The sequence below is a fragment of the Odocoileus virginianus genome, chromosome 26 (genome assembly GCF_023699985.2).
Source record: "Odocoileus virginianus isolate 20LAN1187 ecotype Illinois chromosome 26, Ovbor_1.2, whole genome shotgun sequence".
NCBI lineage: Eukaryota > Metazoa > Chordata > Mammalia > Artiodactyla > Cervidae > Odocoileus > Odocoileus virginianus.
The window spans coordinates 25,885,864-25,908,206 of NC_069699.1; the positions used below are offsets into that span (position 1 = coordinate 25,885,864).

Here is a 22,343-nt window from a genome sequence, read left to right on the forward strand (position 1 = left end):
TTTTAATAGGCAGGAGTCCAGGAGGCAACTAAAGGTCTATAAAACTGTGTATAGAGTTACAACAGAATATGATATAGTCATAGAAAATAATGATATCAGGCCATTTCTGAAAATGCGTGGACTTAGGGATGATCATACCAATTATGGAAGTCACACTGGAAAAAACATATAGCCTGTGATATCAGTTATGGGTGACATCTGAAAATTGATACACATTCACTCATTTGCCAAAGCGTGAAAGATTCAGAGTTAGAACACACAATTGTGGCTCCACAAAGGCCAACAGTTTGAGGGTAGGGGAAAGCAAGAATTAGGAGATTAGGATTGGCAGGCACACATACTCTGAGCAAAAGATATGATCACCAAGGATGTATGTGTAGCCAAAGAAACTTTCTTCAATGCTCTGGAATAACCTACCTGGGCAAAGAATCTGTAAATTAACAGCTATGTGTACCTGTGTAAGTGAATCCACGGCCCAGAGTTTGGGTGTCACTGCCATACCCCACACTCTGCTCCAGCGCTCAGGGAAATCTCACCGTCTTCCAGGCCTGACTTCCCAGGAGGCCCCTCCTGGACTCCCCTCATTCAGTGGATGGCAGTTGCTTAAGTCAAGTCGAAAATCTAGACATCACCCTGGCTCACTTTTCTTTGAGCCCCAGAATTCAACCATTTGTTTTATTTATTCCACCATTTGTTTTACTGTGTTTTGTTTTTCCCCTATCACACCCCCACAGTTTGTGAGATCTTAGTTGATCTTAGTCTCCCAACCAGAGACCTAACTCATGCTTCCTGCCATGCAAGCATGGAATCTTAACCACTGGATTGCCAGGGAATTCCCTCTTTAATACCTTTTCTGTCCTCTCTCTTCCCTATTTCTTTTCATCACTCTCCATTTCTGTTTCCATCTGACCATGTGGTTTTATTTCCTCCAAAGGACTTGCTTTCTGAAATCATCTTGTTGTTTTTACTTCCTTATGTGTTCATTTTGTGTCCCTCCCTCCCAAAAATGTAAGCTTCATGAAGCCAGGGGCACTGTCTTGTTCGTGCCTTGATAGTTGAATCAATAAAGGAAGCAGAGAACTTATATTCTTAAAAACTAGGCAGCAAGCTCGGCTTGTAGCACAGAAAACTGGAAACGGAAACTCTGGTTTGCTTTTCCCCTGATGCTCTCCCTCTGTGTCTCAGCGAGTGTTCTTTTGGGTCCCTGTCCTAGCTCTCACACACCTGAGTGCGCCTTACCTCACTCCCCTTTCGGATCTGACACGTCGTCCTTCAAAATTGTTTTGGCACATTTTGCTGCAAGACGCAGTCGCCAAGTCTCCATATGTGTCTGCATGTCTTCTGTTGTGGTTACTTTGAAGTTTGTTGAATTGTTTTGTTTTGACAGGACTGTCACATCTCAAAACTTATTGCTGACTAAAAACATATGCACGACCTTTTTTTTTTTTCTCTTTTTTTTTTTCAATTTTTAAGAATTACCATTACCTCTTACAACTAAGCATGTGACCACAAGAGGGCAGCCTGAGGCTGTGCTTTGCTCCGTGTTAAACAATGGAAAATTGAAGAGATGGTAGGGACGGGGCTAAACACCCGGGCTCTCTCTTCATTCCAAGATCCGCATGTCTCAGTGGTTAATACACCGTCTGGGGAGCAGGCTTGGGAAGCAACTCTAATAATAATAAAAATGACATTAAATAACAAACTTCAGAACTTCATCCAGTTAATAGGAACTTAATTTAAAAAGTACCATATTTACTCAAATATTCTTCTAAATTCTTTTACCAGGGTTGAGTGAAAAACTATAAAGCAACAACTATAAGCAAAAATCAAAAAAATCTGATACTCTTGTAAATTACAGCCTTCTGGAAAATTTCTTCCGTAAGAGAATATCCACACAAGACTGATAGAGTAGTTGAAAAGAAGAAAGGGAACTTGGCCACTCTTGTCACAAGACGGCTATTCCTACTCCATTAACTTCTGAGATAATAACACCCTCAGTGGTAAATCTGACCTTCAATAATATTGTAAAGGGGTTGGTTTGGTGGATTTGGAAGAAGTGAAGAGAGAGGGGATAGGAAAAGGTTTTAAACTTTCAAGTAGATGTTATCAGTTGCTCTGACCTAAGGCTGAGGAAAAGGGAAAACTGACCTCCCTCCAAGAACCCCTTTTGATATTTAACTGTGTGTCTTACAGAGATTAATTAACCTCTCTGAGTCAACGTTTTTAAAAAATTCTGCACTGGGATGATAAGAGTACCTACTTCCAGGTTGGGAGGGTCAGGAAAAGCAAATCATCTAAATGAAAAATAAAAAATCTAAATCATCCAATGCATAATGGATGCTTTGAAAGGGCTATGCTAAATTATCATTTATTTCACATTCTAAGTCTGGAAAGGGAAAATGACTTGAAAAATGCCCTCTATGTCTCCTTTTTTAATTCCACAAGAGATGCTAGGAAAGATTCAGTTTAAAATTCAAATAAATTCATGAAAATTATCACCCTTTGATAAATGCCATTTGCTTCAGACCTTCCTACGAAGGCAGATAGAGCAATATTTAAGGACCTACTTTTAGATCTTTTTGACATCAACATCTGGTCAATGGCTGAAATAAAAACATCTTCAAAATACTTCAGAAAGCATCTGAATGACACGGGTTTCACAGAACATCCAGAGCCTGCTTTGTTCAAAATTTGGAGAGTGGAGGGGAGGAGCGGGGGCCTCAGAAAGTCATGCCCTGCTGTCAAAAAAAAGTCTCCATAAAAATGTTGGGCGTTTCAGTAACAGATACCCCAAGAATTCACTCGAAGATCACATCAGCAAAGTGTAATTTCAGGTGTCTACTTGCCTGGAAAATCCCATGGACGGAGGAGCCTGGTAGGCTGCAGTCCATGGTGTCGCTAAGAGTCGGACACGACTGAGCGACTTCACTTTCTCTTTTTACTTTCATGCATTGGAGAAGGAAATGGCAACCCACTCCAGTGTTCTTGCCTGGAGAAGCCCAGGGACGGCGGAGCCTGGTGGGCTGCCGTCTATGGGGTCGCACAGAGTCGGACACGACTAAGCGACTTAGCAGCAGCCCAGCAGTGATCACACAAGTTTGTAAGCAAGGCTTGTGAGATGCTACTTGGCAGATTCATCGCTTACTACACCACGATGTTTTTCCCAAACTCTGGGGCTTTATTAACTAGGACACTTGATTCCTGCTCAGCCAAGCCTCATGTGTTATTTTTCACCTTCATGCTGGCCTCCTCAAAGGAGACGATGGCTGTTCCCTTCAAGACCTAGGTCTGAATTGCACTGTAGGAGCAGGAGCTCAGGAGAGGGAAGAGAAAAGGGCAGAAGGCAAAGGAAACAGAGGCAAAGAACAAAGCCCTTTTTCCTAGCGAGGAAACCCTCCCTGTGAGCTTCTGCCTTCGCGTCACTGGTCAGAGGTACACGATGCGCCTGCTTCTGGGAGCTGGGGGCCAGTTCACCTTTGCAGCTCTACGGGGAAGGCAGGGAAAGGGAAAGCGGGTGACCATGGCTTTGAGGGTGTCTGGTAATACTGTGCCACGGGCCCCGAGGCTTTTCATTGTTTTATTTTACCAGCGAAAGACACTAACAGAGCACCAACTTCCCCTGCTATCCCCATCATTTAATAAAAGAGAGATTTTAATGATTCAAAAGGAGCAAAGGCAATCTCAGAACCATGACTGGTTCTATCTATTGCCGCCATGTAGTCATGTGAGAAGTTCTCCACACAGTCCTTAGTTTCTGCATTTCTTCAAAACCCAGTGAAATGTTCAGCCCAGGATAGCACCCATCCTGGAAACGGTGTGAGGAAGGGCTACCCCTCTTGTCTGCAGGGTGACCTGGAAGCCACGGCACTGAGGAGTCTATGGTTTCTGAGTCACTACACAGAAAAAAAATTTTTTTCCCCCCCAGATTTGTTCATCCTTCATGGCCATGAAACAAATCCTAGAGGAATTAAGTCTGGTTACAAAGTTTTATGAGCTGTTGTAAATGAAGATGTAGGGCTTCCCTGGTGGTTCAGTGGTAAAGAATCCATCTGCCATGCAGGAGATGTGGGTTTGATCCCTGGGTCGGGAAGATCCCCTGGAGGAGGACATGGCAACCCACTGCAGTATTCTTCCCTGGAGGATCCCATGGACAGAGGAGCCTGGCAGGCTATAGTCCATGGGGTAGCAAAAGAGTCAGACATGACTTAGCGACTAAACAATAGCAACAAAGGGAAGTGTACATTATTGGGCCAAACTAACTCATCTGTTTCTGTTCCCGTGATGAATATGCTTTTATTAGAGATCAGCGGCTTCCCCACTGACTCAGTGGTAAAGAACCTGCCTGCCAATACAGGAGACACAGAATTCCATCCCTGGTCCAGAAAGATCCCACATGCTGTGGAGCAACTAAGCCGATGCACCACAACTATTGAGCCTGTGCTCTCAAGACGGGGAGTTGTAACTACTGATCCCACATCCTGCAACTACTGAAGCTCTCATGTCCTGGAGCCTGGACTCTGAAATAAGAGAGGCCCCTGCAATGAGAAACCTTCATACCACAACCAGAGACTTGACCCTGCTCTCCACAAGGAGAGAAAAGCCCTCACAGCAACAAAGACCCAGCACAGCCAAAAATAAATAAAACTTTTAAAAATATATTAAATATGAATTTCTTACCAGTTCAGTCCAGTCACTCAGTTGTATCCCAATCTGCAACTCCACGGACCGCGGCACGCCAGGCTTCCCTGTCCATCACCAACTCCTGGAGCTTGCTGAAACTCATGTCCATCAAGTCAGTGATGCCATCCAACCATCTCGTCCTCTGTCATCCCCTTCTCCTTCTGCCTTCAGTCTTTCCCAGCATCAGGCTCTTTTTCAATAAGTCAGTTCTTTGCATCAGGTGGCCAAAGTATTGGAGTTTCAGCTTCAGCATCAGTCTTTCCAATGAATATTCAGGACTGATCTCCTTGAGAATTGTCTGATTTGATCTCCTGGCAGTCTAAGGGACTCTCAAGAGTCTTCTCCAACATCACAGTTCAAAAGCATCAATTTTTCAGTGCTCAGCTTTCTTTCTAGTCCAACTCTCACATCCATACATGACTACTGGAAAAACCACAGCTTTGACTAGACAGATCTTTGTCGGCAAAGTAATGTCTCTGCTTTTTAATATGCTGTCTAGCTTGGTAATAGCTTTTCTTCCAAGAAGCAAGCGTCTTTTAATTTCATGGCTTCAGTCACCATCTGCAGTGATTTTGGAGCCCCCCCCCCCCAAAAGTCTCTCACTGTTTTTCTTTGTTTCCCCATCTATTTGCCATGAACTGATAAGACCAAATGCCATGATCTTCGTTTTCTGAATATTGAGTTTTAAGCCAACTTTTCACTCTCCTCTTTCACTTTCATCAAAACGTTCTTTAGTTCTTCTTCACTTTCTGCCATAAGGGTGGTGTCATCTGCATATCTGAGGTTATTGATATTTCTCCTGGCAATCGTGCTTCATCCAGCCCAGCATTTCTCATGATGTACTCTGCATATAAGTTAAATAAGTAGGGTGACAATATATAGCCTTGAGGTACTCCTTTGCCAGTTTGAACCAGCCTGTTGTTCCATGTCCAGTTCTAAGTGTTGCTTCCTTGACCTGCATACAGATTTCTCAAGGGGCAGGTCAGGTGGTCTGGTATTCCCATCTCTGTCAGAATTTTCCACAATTTGTTGTGATCCACACAATCAAAGGCTTTGGCATAATCAATAAAGCAGAAGGAAATGTTTTTCTGAAACTCTCCTGCTTTTTCGTTGATCCAATGGATATTGGCAATTTGATCTCTGGTTCCTCTGCCTTTTCTAAATCCAGCTTGAATATCTGGAAGTTCATGGTTCACACATTGTTGAAGTCTGGCTTGGAGAATTTTGAGAATTACTTCACTAGCATGTGAGATGAATGCAATTGTGTGGTAGTTTGAACATTCTTCAGCATTGCCTTTCTTTGGGATCGGAATGAAAACTGACCTTTTCCAGTCCTGTGACCACTGCTGAGTTTTCCAAATGTGCTGGCATATTAAGTGCAGCACTTTCACAGCATCACCTTCTAGGATTTGAAAAAGCTCAACTGGAATTCCATCACCTCCACTAGCTTTGTTTATAGTGATGCTTCCTAAGACCCAGTTGACTTCGCATTCCAAGATGTCTGGCTCTAGGTGAGTGATCACACCATCGTGGTTATCTGGGTCATGAAGATCTTTTTAGTATAGTTCTTCTGTGTATTCTTGCCACCTCTTCTTAATATCTTCTGCTTTTGTTAGGTCCATACCATTTCTGTCCTTTATTGTGCCCATCTTTGCATGACATGTTCCCTTGATATCTCTCATTTTCTTGAAGAGATCTCTAGTCTTTCCCATTCTATGTTTTCCTCTATTTCTCTGCATCGATCGCTGAGGAAGGCTTTCTTTTCTCTCCTTGCTTTTCTCTGGACTCTGCATTCAAATGGGTATGGTGGTGGTAGTGGTTTAGTCGCTAACTCGTCTCCGATTCTTGTGATGCTGTTGACTGTACCCCGTCAGGTTCCTCCGTTCATGGGATTCTCCAGGCAAGAATACTGGAGTGGGTTGCCATTTCCTTCTCCAGGGGACATTCCTGACCCAGGAATCGAACCCAGGTCTCCTGAATTGCAGGCAGATGATTTACCAAGTAAGTTATGAGCGAAGCCTCTCAAATGGGTTTAACTTTCCTTTCCTCATTTGCCTTTAGCTTCTCTTCTTTTCTCAGGTATTTGTAAGGCCTCCTCAGACAACCATTTTGCCTTTTTGCCTTTTTTTTTCTTGGGGAAGGTCTTGATCACTGCCTCCTGTACAATGTCACAAACCTCTGTCCATAGTTCTTCAGGCACTGTGTCTATCAGATCTAATCCCTTGAATCTGTCACTTCCACAGTATAATCATAAGGGCTTTGATGTAGATCATACCTGAATGGTCTAGTGGTTTTTCCTACTTTCTGCAATTTAAGTCTGAATTAGGCAATAATGAGTCCATGATCTGAGCCACAGTCAGCTCCTGGTCGGTCGTGTTTTTGCTGACTGTATAGAGCTTCTCCATCTTTGGCTGCAAAGAATATAATCAATCTGATTTCGGTGTTGATCATTTGGTGATGTCCATGTGTAGACTCTTCTCTTGTGTTGTTGGAAGCGGGTGTTTGCTAAAACCGGTGCATTCTCTTGACAAAACTCTGTTATCCTTTGTCCTGCTTCACTCTGTACTCCAAGGCCAAATTTGCCTGTTACTCCAGATATTTCCTGAATTCCTACTTTTGCATTCCAGTCCCCTATAATGAAAAGGACATCTTTTTTTTTGGTGTTAGTTCTAGAAGGTCTTGTAGGTCTTCATAGAACTCTTCAACTTCAACTTCTTCAGCATTATTGGTTGGGACATAGACTTGGATTACTGTGAATGAATTGTTTCCCTTGGAAACAAAAGAGATCACTCTGTCATTTTTGAGATTGCACCCAAGCACACCATTTCAGACTCTTGTTGACTATGAGGACTACTCCATTTCTTCTAAGGGATTCTTGCCCACACTAGTAGATATAATGGTCATCTGAATTAAATTTGCCCATTCCAGTCCATTTTAGCTCACTGATTCCTAAAATGTCAGTGTTCACTCTTGCCATCTCCTGTTTGACCACTTCCAATTTACCTTGATTCATGGACCTAACATTCCCTGTTCCTTTGCAATACTGTTCTTTACAGCCTCGGACTTTACTTCCATCACCAGTCACATTCACAGCTGGGTGTTGTTTGTGCTTTGCCTCTGTCTCTTCATTCTTTCTGGAGTTATTTCTCCACTGATCTCCAATAGCATATTGGGAAACTACTGACCTGGGGAGTTCATCTTTCAGTGTCCTATCTTTTTGCCTTCTCATACTGTTCATGGGGTTCTCAAGGCAAGAATGCTGAAGTGGTTTGCCATTCCCTTCTCCAATGGGCCACGGTTTGTCAGAACTCTCCACAATGAGTTCTGTTTGAGTTTATGAGAACTCTCCACCATGAGTATAAGAAAAGATGAATTTCTTATACTTTTAAAAAAAAGAGAGAGAGAGAAAGAAAGAAACCAGTCTGGACCTGTAGTTCCAACTTCTGAATGAGAAAAAGACACATGAGCGACCAGCCACCAGTCATCCAAATGCAAAGGCCTTCATGAAGGGGAGAGCAGGCTGGGCCAAGTCGACCAAGTGGGCACACAGAGCCGGTCCTCCCAGCGTGGGTGCCCCAGACTCGAGGTGTCTGATGCCACCTCAGCAGCTCGACCATCGCTGGGACCACAAGTGGCGATGACAGCGTTGTTGGGATGAAAGCTCCAGAGGGCTGTGCTGTCATTTCTCTTCTGTGAAGATGTAGTTTGACTCTTTCTCTCCTTTCCCCAAAGAAGACTCTGCCCCTCTCAGTTGCAGCATATAGGATCTAGTTCTCTGACCAGGGATTCAACCCAGGCCCCGTGCACTGGGAGTGTGGAGTCTAAGCCACTAGACCCCCACAGGGGAGTCCCCACGAAGTGTGTTTTTATGGCCCTTTATTGGGTTTCAAATAATTTTTCATGCATCACAAATTTTATTTTTCTTTCAAATTTTTTCCCAACCATTTGACATGTAAAAACTACTTTTTTCCTTACAGGCCATACAAAAGCAGGCAGTAGGCTGGTTGTCCACTCTTGAGCTAGAGAAATAAAACAGATAATGCATTCAGGAGCAAACTTAGCAAGAAAAACATGCAAAACCTACTTAGGGAAATTAAAAGATTTTTTGAAGTCACAGAAGTAAACTTGAACAGAAGGGTACCATGTACTTGTTTAGAAAGATTCAACATCATAAAGATGCCCATTCTTCTATAGTTAATTTTACAATGCATTATGATTGATAAACAACAGGGAACTATATTCAATATCCTGTGATAAACCATAATGGAAAAGAATATGAAAAAGAATATATGTGTATATATATATGTGTATATATATGTATATATATATACACATATATATATATGTGAAGTACAGTACAAGTCGTTCAGTCGTGTCCGATTCTTTGTGACCCCATGGACTATACAGTCCATGGAATTCTCTAGGCCAGAATACCGGGGTGGATAGCCATTCCCTTCTCTAGGGGATCGTCCCAACCCAGGGATTGAACCCAGGTCTCCCACATTGCAGCCAGATTCTTTACCAGCTGAGCAACCAGGAAAGCCCATGTGTGTGTGTGTGTGTGTGTGTGTGTGTATAGAACTGAATCACTTTGCTGTACAGTAGAAATTAGCACATTATAAATCAGCTATGCTAGAATAAAATAAAAATTTTAAAGATGTATTATGATCAAATTAAAGTACCAACAGATTATTTTTCTGGAATTGTACAAGCTGATTCTAAAATTCATGTGATATATCTAATATTAATAATATTGCATTACATTATGGAAAGTTGCTAAGAGAACAGATTTTATTTTTAATTGGAGTATGACGGCTTTACAATGTTGTGTCGGCTTCTGCTGTATAACAAAGTGAACCCCAGAGTTAAACCCACAGTAATTCACTTATGGTGAATCCATCTATGACAAAGGGGACAAGAACATACAATGGACAAAAGACAGTCTCTTTAATGAGCAGTGCTGGGAAAACCAGATAGCTCCTTGTGCAAGAATGAAATTAGAACAATCCCTAACATCATACACAGAAATAGAATCAAAATAAATTAAAGACCTAATGTAAGACTGGACACTAGAAAACTCTTAAAGGAAAATATGGGAACTCTGGACCGCAGCAATGAAGCCGACGATGTACTGGCCCTCAAGCTGACCGAGCAGCAGGACAAAGAGAAAGTCCGGAAATACACCCAAATGCACCTCCAAAATTTATGATGTGATAAAGGCAGCTTATCAAATCAGGGTGAGAAAGACGGGCTTTTTAATAAAAGATGTAGACCCTTAAAGACCCACTACACACCAGGGTAAACTCCAGGTGGACCAAACATTCCATTCAAGAAATGGAACCATATAACTTTAAATGGGGAAAGATTTTCTAAAAAAAAATTTTTAAATAATTTAAATCCAGAAAAGATGAAAAGAAAATGCTCATAAATTCAGCTACATAAAAATAATGTTAGCCTTGTGATTTTTATTTTTTTTCCAGGCAAAGACCAAAGGAAAAAGACCAACTTGGGGGGAAAAACTGATTGCAAGTCATATCAAAAAGTAAGAGTTAATTTTCACAATATACAAACAGTTCTTGGAAATTATAAGGAAAAAGACTAACAACCCACTAGTAAAATGGGCAAATGGGTGCAGGAGGAAAATAACGACAGCCCTTAACCAAGTGAGAGCCTCACAGGGTTGGTGATGGGGCTGTGGGAAGCAGGCACCAGACCTCACAGTTGGTCAGAGGACGAATGGCATCACTCCTGTGGAGGAGAACTTCCCAAATGACCGCAAAGTCACCTTCTGTCTCAAGATCCCACTTCTGGGATTCCACCCATCAGGCACTGCTGTGCATGAATCAGATGATGTATTAGCAAGGTTATTCACAGGGACATTAATTAGCAGCGAAGACTGGAGACAAGCGTCCATCACCTGCTCTATGGGATACAGTAGAAAGAATGAGGATGGTTTCTACGTCAGGTGTGGGGTGAGCACCGGGATCTATTACGTGAAAAGAGCAAGGAGCATGACTGGATTTAGCATGACAGCTTTGGGAAGGACAGGAGCATTATATATATATGTATATATATATATACATACATATATATATATATATATATATATATATACATATATTTGTGTTTGTATCTGGGGCTTCCAGGTGGTACCAGTGGTAAAGAATCTGCCTGCCAATGCAGGAGATGCAAGAAACTCAGGAGAAGTGGATTCGATTCCTGGGTTGGAAAGAGCCCTTGGAGTAGGAAGTGGCACCCCTCTCCAGGATTCTTGCCTGGGAAACCCCATGGACAGAGGAGCCTGGCGGGCTACAGTCCATGGGGCCACAAAGAGTCAGACATGACTGAGCAATTGAGCACACACATGCTTGTATTTACATCAGGAAACACAGAAAAGAAACAAAATATGGATAAAGAATGGTTACCTATAGAGAGTTAGGGGAAAGGGAGAGGGAGAAAAGGGTGGAAGAGAGTTTTATGTCATCTTGACATTTTAACTATTTAAAAAAATCTAATTTAAAAACCATTTCCACTTGTTTATTTTTATCATTATTTTTATTTTCGCAATGCTCTGCAACTTGCAGGATCTAGTTCACCAACCAGGGATTGAACCCAGGCCAAAGCTGGGAAAGCACCAAGTTCTAACTACTGGCCCACCAGGGTACTTCGCACTTGCTAATTTTTAAAAACTTTGGGCAATGGCCCAGGCTCAGATTAATACGTGAGTGAGGGTGAGGGGTGGGGAGGTAAGTGAAGAATGTGATGCATCGTCATATTTCATCTATTTCCACATATTCAAAAAGCAATCTCTTTGATGCAAATGGAAAACAATTAAGTCCCATTATTGAGAAGACAAACCTGGTTATTAATTGGAAGGGCATGAGTATGAGAAAGAACAAAGAATCCGAGAGATCTCACCGAACAGTGGCTGCCCTTTAGGAAGCAGAGCCCCTCTGTGGGGCATGACCACCACACTCAACACGAAATGTCATTTCAGAGCCACCCCAATATAAGACAGAATTACTGCTGCCCACCCCCATCTCCCCATCCTCCTCCCCTGTTTAACCTAAGTCCTTAGCGCTGATCCCTGCTCTTACATATATTTCTACTTATCTTGCTTATCTTCATTAACTGCTGTTCCCCAGGCCTAGGTTCATAAAGTGAAAGTGAAAGTCGCTCAGCTGTGTCCAACTCTTTGAGACCCCATGGACTATACAGTCCATGAAATTCTCCAGGCCAGATCACCGGAGTGGGTAGCCTTTCCCTTCTGCAGGGGATCTTCTTAACTCATGGATAGAACCCAGGTCTCCCGCATTGCAGGTGGATTCTTTACCAGCTGAGCCACAAGGGAAGCCCAGGAACACTGGAGTGCGTAGCCTATCCTTTCTCCAGTGGATCTTCCCGACCCAGGAATCGAACTGGGGTCTCCTGAATTGCAGGTGCGTAAGTACCCTTTTAATATTATGTTTGGATGAACAAAGGAGCAAGTCAGTGCCTGGATTGACTGATGGCTCTTTCAGAGATACTGGATTCCAGCATGCTGCTTTTAAATTCTCCCAAGTCTAGATGCATCTCAAATGCTGTGGGCCAACGAGGGAAGCGATAGCAGCAGCCACAGTGAGAGCATGTGCAAAGTGGCTGTCCTTCATACTCCAGTCGAGCAATGTGCATTGCTTGTGCACGATGTGTATTGAAATTAATTGCTACTGAAAATGTCTTTAAAAGGCTTTTGTACTGTAGTCCTCCATCAAAAGTTTTCATGTCCCCCAACTAAAAAAATAAAATTCTTTATTTTCTTGCCAAACCACCACCAAGACTTTGCTGAGTCTAAGAAAGAAAATATTATATACTCACAAAGAGGTGAAGCTGTGTTTTCTTTCATTGCAGGCCTATCACGAGCCCCCTCAGGGCAAACAACCAGCAAACTTCGCCAGGAGGCTGTTGTGACTGATGCAAGCTCCCAAGAATATCACTAAGCTTGTCCCACGCTTCAAGCTTGTCCCATGCTTCCACGGGCGACTTATTTCCTTACAACACAATTTAGATGGCTTGAAATAAGGTTTGCCTGACAGATAATTCCCCATCCTTCCACCACATCGCCAGGGGCAAGGATGTCTGTTTTACACATAATAATTCTTTAAAGATGATTGGGACCCAAATAGCTTGGTTACTTTTTGCCGTTTTCCGGAGAAGGGGGTTGGAGGGGCTGATTTTAATATTCCAGGGTCAAACTGCTCACATTGAGCAAACTGGCCACAAGACAAAGGTCATGTGAGGTCACCTGGTTAAATAAACTGTGGTTCATCTACCACTGAAATACTATGTCCCAGTTAAAATGACTGTGGTGGTTTTCCAGGCATTGATAGAGAAGAATTATCACACAAATGTATTAAACAGGGAAGGGGAAAAAAAGGCCAAGGATATCTCACTGTGTGTAATGTACGGCCACGATGAAAAGGGAAGCCGGGGAATAGGAAGGGACCAACACGGTGCCTGCAGTGGAATTGGGTTAACTTTGGAAAGATAAATTTCTTTGCAATGCAGTTTTTGAACTCATAGCCACCAGGGAATATGCATGCAGTGCTTATTACTACATGTCAAGCTCTTCTAACAGTTAAACCTCATTACAGCCTTGTGAGGTTGGGACCTCACCTTCCAGTCACACAGAGGTCACACAGCCAGCAGAGGCAGAGCTGGGGCTGAAACCCAGGGAATCAACCCCAGATCTTTGCTCTCCAGTCCTAAACTGGATGGTACTGGGCATCTCCCTTCCAGTTCAGGTGAGAATATAATGGAGGGATCTGGAAGCAACGGAAGTAGGACAGTAACTGTCTGATATATACTGTTCTATTTGAGTTTTTGCCAGGTGTGTGCGCACTAACTTTTAAAATGCATTAAAAAACCACCACTGATCATGTACTCAGAATGTCTAGCTGGAAAAACATGGGTGGTGATAGACAAAAACATGAATTAGATGGTGAAGTTCATGCAGTGTGAAACCAAGAGCTTGGGTTTGTGACTAATGAAGCCTTGGGTCTGTTCAGGTACATGGGCAAATCTGAGTGTCTCTGTGAATCTTCAGATATTCGGAATGGCATCCTCTCTGTTGCCCTCACCCTAAGTTTACAGGTCTCCCAAGACTAGGCATCGCCTAAGCATAATTGACAACAATCATTGGGCTTTGGACTTACCATCCACCTTCAAAGGGCTCCAGGGCCAATTGCCTGTAACTCAAATATCTCATCTGTAAAATGGGGATAATGTTAAGCATCTCATAGGGTTGTTGGGAAGGTTAAATGAGACAATGCATGACACAGCTAAGGACACACACAGACCATAAAGTCAGTGCTCAGTTGGAGCTTACTATTATTACCAGGTATTGACCAGGATTGAAACTTCGATTCCTGCAAAGTCGTATTCCCCAGGGACAATACCTGTCTCCCCATACATTACTCTCCTCTTTAAAAGAAACTTCAGGTCCTGAACTAGGTCTAGCTTTAAACCCATAATTACCTTGAATGCTCCCAATAACCCTACCAGGAAGATAGTTATTTTCCCCACTTTATGAGAAAATTCGAACTTTCCCAAGGAACCTCAGGAGGGGACGCAAAGGTTAAGACGCTGTGACTTAACCCACACCTCTGTACTCCTGACCATTTATACCACGCGGCCTCCCTGGTTCTCCTACTCACCCCTCAAGGCCAAACCAAACCCCACCCAGACCGAGAGGACTTCCCAGACTGCCACTACTGCACTCATGTCTGTCCTGTGCATCTCTTCAAGTCACAAGCTGCCCTTTGCTAAAAACTGGCACTTATTGTTCTCCCAACACAACTGAATGGACTGAGTCTACTCTTCTAGCTCTCCCAATATACAGCAATTCATACAAGTTGCCACCTAAAAATTTTAGGTGCCCAGATTGAAAGTGGGAGATTGTATACATCCTTGAATGCATATGGGAATTCTTAGTCACCATCAATTAAGCTTGCCTTCCTGTTCTGTAGCATCACAAGCAATGGAGAGAAAAACAATGACTCAAAATGAAGACAGCCAAATAATGACCATGTATTTATCCCTCAAAGTCTCAGCAAACACAGGCACCGTGAAGGCTTGCAAAACTACTCTAACAGTAAAGATTTCTTGAAGCAACGCATTCTTGACCAAATGTCAAGCCCCACCATAGATTAAAGCAGGACTTTGCTAATGACACAACCTGCCACTTGAATAAACACCTGACCCTACCAGGCAAGGGTGTGGTGTGATGACTTTCTATAGGTTGGACAGAGCTGGTCACACACTAACCTGTTTCTAGGAATCACGTTTCCTGGTGATTTGGTCTGACTGGCCCCACATTTCAAGAACATCAAATGGTGTATACTGATCCCAAACCTAACAGCAATGAAGGGCTTCAGGGATGAACCTAGAATTCTTTAAAAGCAGTGCCAGTACCCCGCAAAGCCCTTAATTTGAATTCTTACCACTTGCCAAGCACAGGACTAGCTTGCCAAGATTATACAAACGAATAAACCAGTGGAGTCTTTCTTCTAGGACACAGGGAATTCCTGGCAGCTTTTATTATTAAGAAAATGCACTGCCTTTTCTTTTTGAAGAAAAAGTTTTAAAGTGTACAAATAAATCCTAAGATCCCAAACTCAACTGATGAATTTTACACTGAAAGGAAGAAAAAAAAAAAAAAAAAAAACCCAGCCTGCTGCTCTAATACCATCAAAATATGACAGTAGCGCACTCTTCGTTCTAAGTGGGCAGGTGGGCCAGAGATCACGCATCTTATTCCTCGTCAGGAGAAGAGTAAGTTTTCCTACCAGTGACCCCAAAACTCTGTACTATCTAATACTGGAGTGGGTAGCCTACTCCTTCTCCAGCAGATCTTCTGACTGAGGAATTGACCTGTGGTCTCCTGCATTGTAGCAGGACTCTTTACCAGCTGAGCTACCAGAGAAGCCCAAATAATAATGTTGGCAGAAGTGAGAGATTAAATATGGATAAGCTGCAATATTTAAATTCAGAAACATGCAGATTTGTACTGTGTTCTGAGTTCAGAGCCACAGATGTCATTACTTCCTATCACCTACTATGCAGTACCAAGTATGAAGAAATGAGAACCCAGAACTGAAAATGGAATCTGTCTTTTCCCCTTAGGGCGACTCTACACTCCTAAGTAGATGTCTAAAACTGACCCTTCTAAAATGACTCTAATAAATATGTACATCTGTACATGCCAACGAGCACCAAATTATACCAAGAGAAATTTCTGCATGTTAAATCTGGGTTTTTCTAGGTATCAGGTTTGAGTTGCTCAGATGAACCATCTCTGCAGAAATACCGTTGTCACTTTAAGCAACAAGAGCTGTAATGAAGTCATGCATTAAGCTCTTCTCCCTATGGATCAAGAAATGCTTGTGAAACTTGAAAACCACCTAAGGTAAGAGAAGACAGGGGGCTGGAAGGAGGAGCAAAACAAATCTACACTAGCAAAACAAAATACTCTGAACCTCCTTGATTTAACAGGCCACTCCTTCTTACCCAGAATTTCTGGGATGCCTTTCCAAGCCAGAGGGTTTTATAGCTCTGACAGGCAATTCCAATGCTCCATCCACACGTTTCAAAAGCATTTAATAAACCATAAAGGGGATTAAATCTAATAATCAATATTCAAAATAGGACACTTCCCACTGCTCATTTCTGTTCATCCACATTTTCATAACTGAAAATGTACTTTTATTAATTTCACACAATTATGGCAAATAAAGTAACTCCACACATAGATTAATTCTTCTAATTTATATTTTATTGCATTATGAAAATAATACATTTATTTGGCAAAGTAATCTAGGCTCCAAGTTGAAATAAAAGAAAATTCTGAAGAAAGCGTACTAATTATTTTTAAAATGTGAAATATTAGATGTATTCTAACCAATACATACTAGCATTCTCATTAGGCCAATAATCCAATAAACCTAATTATAATAATTCCATATGAAATTACAAGGTATTTTTGCATTCAATCATTTTATGATTAGCACAAATCTCAAGAGAGAACTGAGATTTGATCATTTGATCAAAACCAATGTATTTAAGAAACTCCTGTTCAGAAGACATTTTGAAACACTATCCAGAATTTTTATTTCCTTTGGTTCTACAAGTTGCATTTTTGTCCTTACCACAAGTTACATTTCTCAAAATCAAACATGATAGCTTTAGATTCTGCCCCAAGTACCTTTATAAGTAAACTAGTATATTACATTATCTGAAAAATTGCTGATTTTACAAATGCAAAAATGCACAAGTACATGCCTATCTACACCAGCAAAACAAAATACTCTGAACCTCCATGTTTTAACAGGCCACAACTTCTTACCCAGAATTTCTGGGACGCCTTTCCAAGCCAGAGGGTTTTATAGCTCTGATAGGTAATTCTAATGCTCCATCCACTTTTCAAAGGCCTAGTTACAATAAACCCTAAGTGGATTAAATTTATCTAATAATCAACACTTAAAATAGGACACTTCCCATTGCTCATTTCTGTTCGCCAATATTTTCAGGACCAAAGATTTATTTTTTAAAATGTTCTAGGATGCTTTTACTTTTTTAAAAGAAAAGTGCTAAAAACATTACATGTATATTCTCACTCTCATCAGCATTTCAAATTATTTTACATGCTGGGTTCAGAGTCTAGAATCTAACAGGTAAACAATCTGCTCAAGACAAACAGAAAAAATATTTTTAACCAGACGTCTTATTTCTTCATTTAGATCTTTTAATGTGACTTTGCTGATGTGTGTTAAGAAAATGTTCCTAAAATTAGCCTTTTAAAAGTACACATCTGAGTCAGTTACTATCAGAACTGACATTTTCATGAAGCAAAGTCTATGTAAGTGCATCTATGCATACACCAGACATCAGTAACCAGCTGAACAAGGCTTCCCAGTTTAACTACAGAAGTATCCCATCTATCCTAAAGAAAATATTCCATGAGCATTCTACAATTATCTGTATAAACAGCAACAAGTTTGATCTATGATCAACATAAGAATATCTAATAAATATTAAAACTATTACACTATAGATTAAAATGCAGATCTCTCATAGAGTTGAGTGATGGCATTTTGGTACATTCACCATTATTGTACTTTATTTAATAAAGAAATACATTTGCCCTTGCAAAAATAGCAACTGCAAGTATACAAATAAAACCACAGACCTCAAAGTCATGATGCTAAATCTTCAACTTATATCCAACACAAGTAATTCAGTTTACAAGTGGTCCATGGCACAATTAAAATAAAAAATATCAAAAGGTCACAGGATCTTAAAGAATAGGTTTATTGACAATGATTTCATAAATATTCTAAAGAAAATTTCAAAATTTCTAAACTTAAAATGTTTAAAATCTATTCTCATTGGCAAAATATCCCTTAACAAAATAAAGGTCACTACAAATGAATGTCACATTTAAAATTTGTTTTAACATTTTTGCAAAGTTCTTAAAAAAATTTACAATGTGTGATTTTTCTTCTCTCTTGGATACAGTAAATAAATCAATACTCAGTCTTTATTTCAACTATGAGACATATTTCACAAATATATCATCTAGCTGCTGTGAATCTGACAGTCAAGTCAGTCAGTAGTATAATACCCTACAGACATAACAGAGCCAACTCGTTTTGGTGTTTTTAGTCCTAGCAACTGAAGTAGTCAAAATGCAAAACTTGTGGTGGCTGCCCAAGTCACCCAGAGCATATGATACAGTGTGAGAAAGTGTTTGCATCGGTTTCATAAGTTCATCTGTGTACTTCAGGTATCTGAAATTAAAAAAGGGATTCTTGTATATTTTGATAAAAATGTACTCGAGTATTTCATAACATTAATATTTATTGCTTTATATGAATACTGTATTGAAAGCCCAAGCATTCAGTTTACACACAGAAATTATACAATTATATACCGCTTCACAAAGGCAGTGAACACATTACATTCTACAAAATCTACTTTACAGAAATTTAAAAATTCTAAATATCAAAAGGTACAGCTGAAGAAACAGGTATAAATTTGGCAGCCAGTAATTTAGACAGGGAAATTCCAGCTTGCGCATGACTTTTAAATATGTGAATTTGAAAATATTGAGTTTAGAGTAACCATTGTGCTTTGTGTTGATCTGAAAAATATAACACTGGCTGTCGAAGAAGCATGTTCAAAAATATTTAATTCACTTCAAAATGTCATACAAATTATGGTGGCTTCTATGCACCCCTAAAGCTTCAGTCATTTAGCTCCGGTACATTACTAAAGTAATATATTAACTTTTCCAGTACAGCGGTGTTTCATACCATTGACATTTGTATACTCTAGAATAATTTAGAAAGAAATGTGTACTATTCACAATGTTCAGAAAAACAAGCAAAAAGTAAAGGAACCAGCCTGGTTCTTCTGAGATGGTCTCATGTCAGCTTTATAAGCATTCATTCTACAAAATAGTAAGCTAATGTTTGAACACAATTTCCAAGATAAAGCACATTTTCTCATAAATAATGAAGTCTTTTTCTCAGGCACCTCAGAAGTATACAAAAGAATTTAGTTTGAACAGATCTCTTGGAATGTGTTTAACCTGGTATTTCAACAGACTTAAGATTGCCAGGGTTTCACAGGGGCCAGATTTTATCTGAATTACTCAGAAGAGAAAGAAACTGTCTTCTGAAAGAGGTGAACTCAATCATTACCAATAGAAAAAGTATCCACTGTATTCATCTCTTATAGAAACAGAAAAATATAACATTTCCCCCTTAGATAATATATATATGTATATATGACTTAAAGTTCCATTGTACATAGTCAAACAATAAAATCTGGAAACCAGCATGAAACCCTATAGTTCACATGTTAAAATGCTGAAACTATGACCAAAATATGAAAACTACTAGAGCTGTCAGAAAGACAAGACAAAAGCTTTCTTGCATATGTAATAAACTAAATGTGATAATCTCCAAAAAAGTTTTCAAAATTATAATTATTTTCCAGTTTAAAATTTTTAATCCTAAAAAAAAAAAAAAAAAAAAAAAATCTATACACAAACCACTGATTTGACCAGACCAAAAAAAAGTCAGCGGTAAGCAGGACCCAGAGGAGCTGATATTCACAGTTCTTACATGAATAACTCTTTCAGGATTTATCCCATAAAGTATTTTATTTTACAACCTGCTTCTCTTGTAAAACTAAAGGTCCACTTTATTACATAAACATTTTATACAGTGTAAAACCAGAACTGTATGTAAAATACTGCATCTAAATATTTCTAAATAGTTAGTCTTGTTCCATTGGTTCATCTGTGACTTCTGTGGCTTCATCATTCTCCATGGGTGACTCTAAGAGAATCTCTCCAGTTTTACTGGAATTAGATCCTACTAACTCTTCTGTTTCATGGCAATCAGAACCACTACTTACAGGGCCTGCATTTTCACTACCTTCAGAATGTAAACCTCTCTCAACTTGAGTCAGATCAGATTCTTCCATTTGATTATTTTCCTCAGAAGTCTCTTCATTCACAGTTAAGGCATCATCAGATTCTTTTTCTTGATTTTTTCTTTCTGCGATCATTTCTCTTGATGTCATAAAAGACTCTAAAAATAAGCAAATGTTGTTGTAGTTAAATTTGATTTTCAAAATACCTCCACAGTTAAGTTTCATGAATTCTGATATTCTACAGTTCAAATCATATCCCCTGAAACTCAGCAGCAACTACATACAGGTGGGAGAAAAAACCCAACATCAGCATTATAAGGAGTTCCATTATGTTAAATTCTTTCACGCAAAAATGAAGTACAAGTATTTGAGGATCTCCTTACTCCACCCTTTTACAGATGGTCTCTAAATACCTTCTTCTTCCTCTTCATCCTCTTCTTCATCCTCTTCTGTACAGTGCTGCCTGGTACAACTACTTTCTTTGTCTTTATTCTGAGATGAAGATGGAGCTTCTGTTTCTTCTACCATAACTGAAGAAATTTCACTGGAAGATGTTTGACTGGCCATCTCTCTGACTTCACTTTCTTTGTCGAACCTGAGTCTTTTTACCTCATGCCCTTCTGCCTCCACAGTATCTTCATCTGGATGTTTATTTTTTATAGGGCTCACCGAGGAACCTTCTGATTCAGATATTGAAGAGTCACTGTAAATGTTTTTTAAAGTGTCATTAATAAAACTGTTTCTTCATCTTGTAAATTCTATTCTTAAGTTCTAATAATATATAACTTTCACTGTGCAAGTTAAATTATAATATCTGGGCAAAGAAAAACAAGAGAATAATTCCCAGGACACCTAAAATGTTAAACATTTCCCACTATGACTACTCAATAAATTACATGACTTTTGTGTTCAATGCTTCAGCAAGTTAAATGTCCTCTTAAAATAAAACTACAAGTTCCCCCTTGAGACATACTCTTAATTCCTCTCACTCACATCTTTCCCTTATTGTGATAAGAAAAAGATGGGATATCAATAAAAAGATTTCCTTTCATGATCTACAAAGAGAAATGATTCACAGAATTTGAACTCATTTACAAGTATCTTCTCCTTCTAAAAGAAAAAAATTTATCATGATCATTTTCTTAACACCCTATTACAAATAGAATCTTCCCGAACAAGCAATTAAGTTTTTTCTCTGCCCATTGTCAGCATATGCTAATGCCCTTTTTAAGTGCATTAAAATATTTTCTCCTCCTCAAAACAACAGTAAACTGTAAATCATAAATAAGGAGTGCTGAAAAACCATCGATAAATTAAGTTTTTTGGGAAAACATTTGTTTTCAAAAATAAATCACATACACACCTGTGATTTTTGTCTTCATTTTGCTTTGACTCTTTGCTGTCTGTGCTCTCAGGCAAGCCGTTTGTTGTCATGGGAACTGACAAAGGAACTTTTGGTCGATTAAGTGGCCTGGGTGTTCCAGGCCCATTTATATTAGACCTACGGTAAGAGAAATGAACATCATTTTTCCATTTTTGTAAAAAAGTCAACCCTTGCTAAGTTTATATGCACACATCACAGAAATACTTTCAGAACCAAGGTCACCAAATTAATTCTTTACGGTATGTCATCCTATACCTGCCATAAAATTCCCAATTTTTAAAAAGTACATTGAGTTTCCTATTCAAAATTAAGAAACTGCAGCTCTTTGAATAAGAAAAAGTCAATAATCTCACCTCTCAGTGTAACTTGGTGAATTTCCAGGAAACATAACACCATTCATTCGATTTAAACTATTGGAACTGCTCTTCCTATGAGAGGGAAAAAAATTTTTTTATGGATAATTCAGCTAACCTTGATAAGAATCAAGGGTCTAAAAGATCTTTTGTAAGACTTCAATGTCACAGAATCAAACAAAAGACTTCTCATAGAAATAACCATGAAATTATCTTAGTATCTCACTTAACAATACACAAATATATTCTTCAAGAGTTCTGAAACAAATTCACCATAGTCGTTCTATGAAATCAGGTATTTTAACCATTAAACCAATGCTTCTCAACAGGGGGCAATATTCTCCTACAATCCCTCTTCTCTCACTCCATATCCTTAGCGAACACATTTAGCAATGAATAAATACATTTCTGGTGGAAGTAGAGGGGACATTACTGACATTCAGTGGAAG

The 22,343-nt window shown here is 39.8% G+C and overlaps 1 protein-coding gene across 3 annotated transcripts in view; it reads right to left on the minus strand.

The window, feature by feature from the left end:
* Positions 1-16,467: 16,467 nt before the first annotated feature.
* PPP4R2 (protein phosphatase 4 regulatory subunit 2) overlaps positions 16,468-22,343 on the minus strand; it is a 53,194-nt gene continuing 47,318 nt past the window's right edge. For 2 of the 3 annotated variants that reach the window (XM_020903659.2, XM_020903663.2), the window contains 4 exons: positions 21,895-21,969; positions 21,521-21,658; positions 20,571-20,860; positions 18,556-20,315 (listed from right to left, as the gene is read on the minus strand). In XM_020903659.2, coding sequence (XP_020759318.1) covers positions 19,999-20,315; positions 20,571-20,860; positions 21,521-21,658; positions 21,895-21,969 — 820 coding nt within the window. In that variant the 3' untranslated portion in view covers positions 18,556-19,998. Of the gene's footprint in view, positions 18,504-18,555; positions 20,316-20,570; positions 20,861-21,520; positions 21,659-21,894; positions 21,970-22,343 lie in introns of those variants that run through there. The other variant, XM_020903662.2, reaches the window with a different exon arrangement.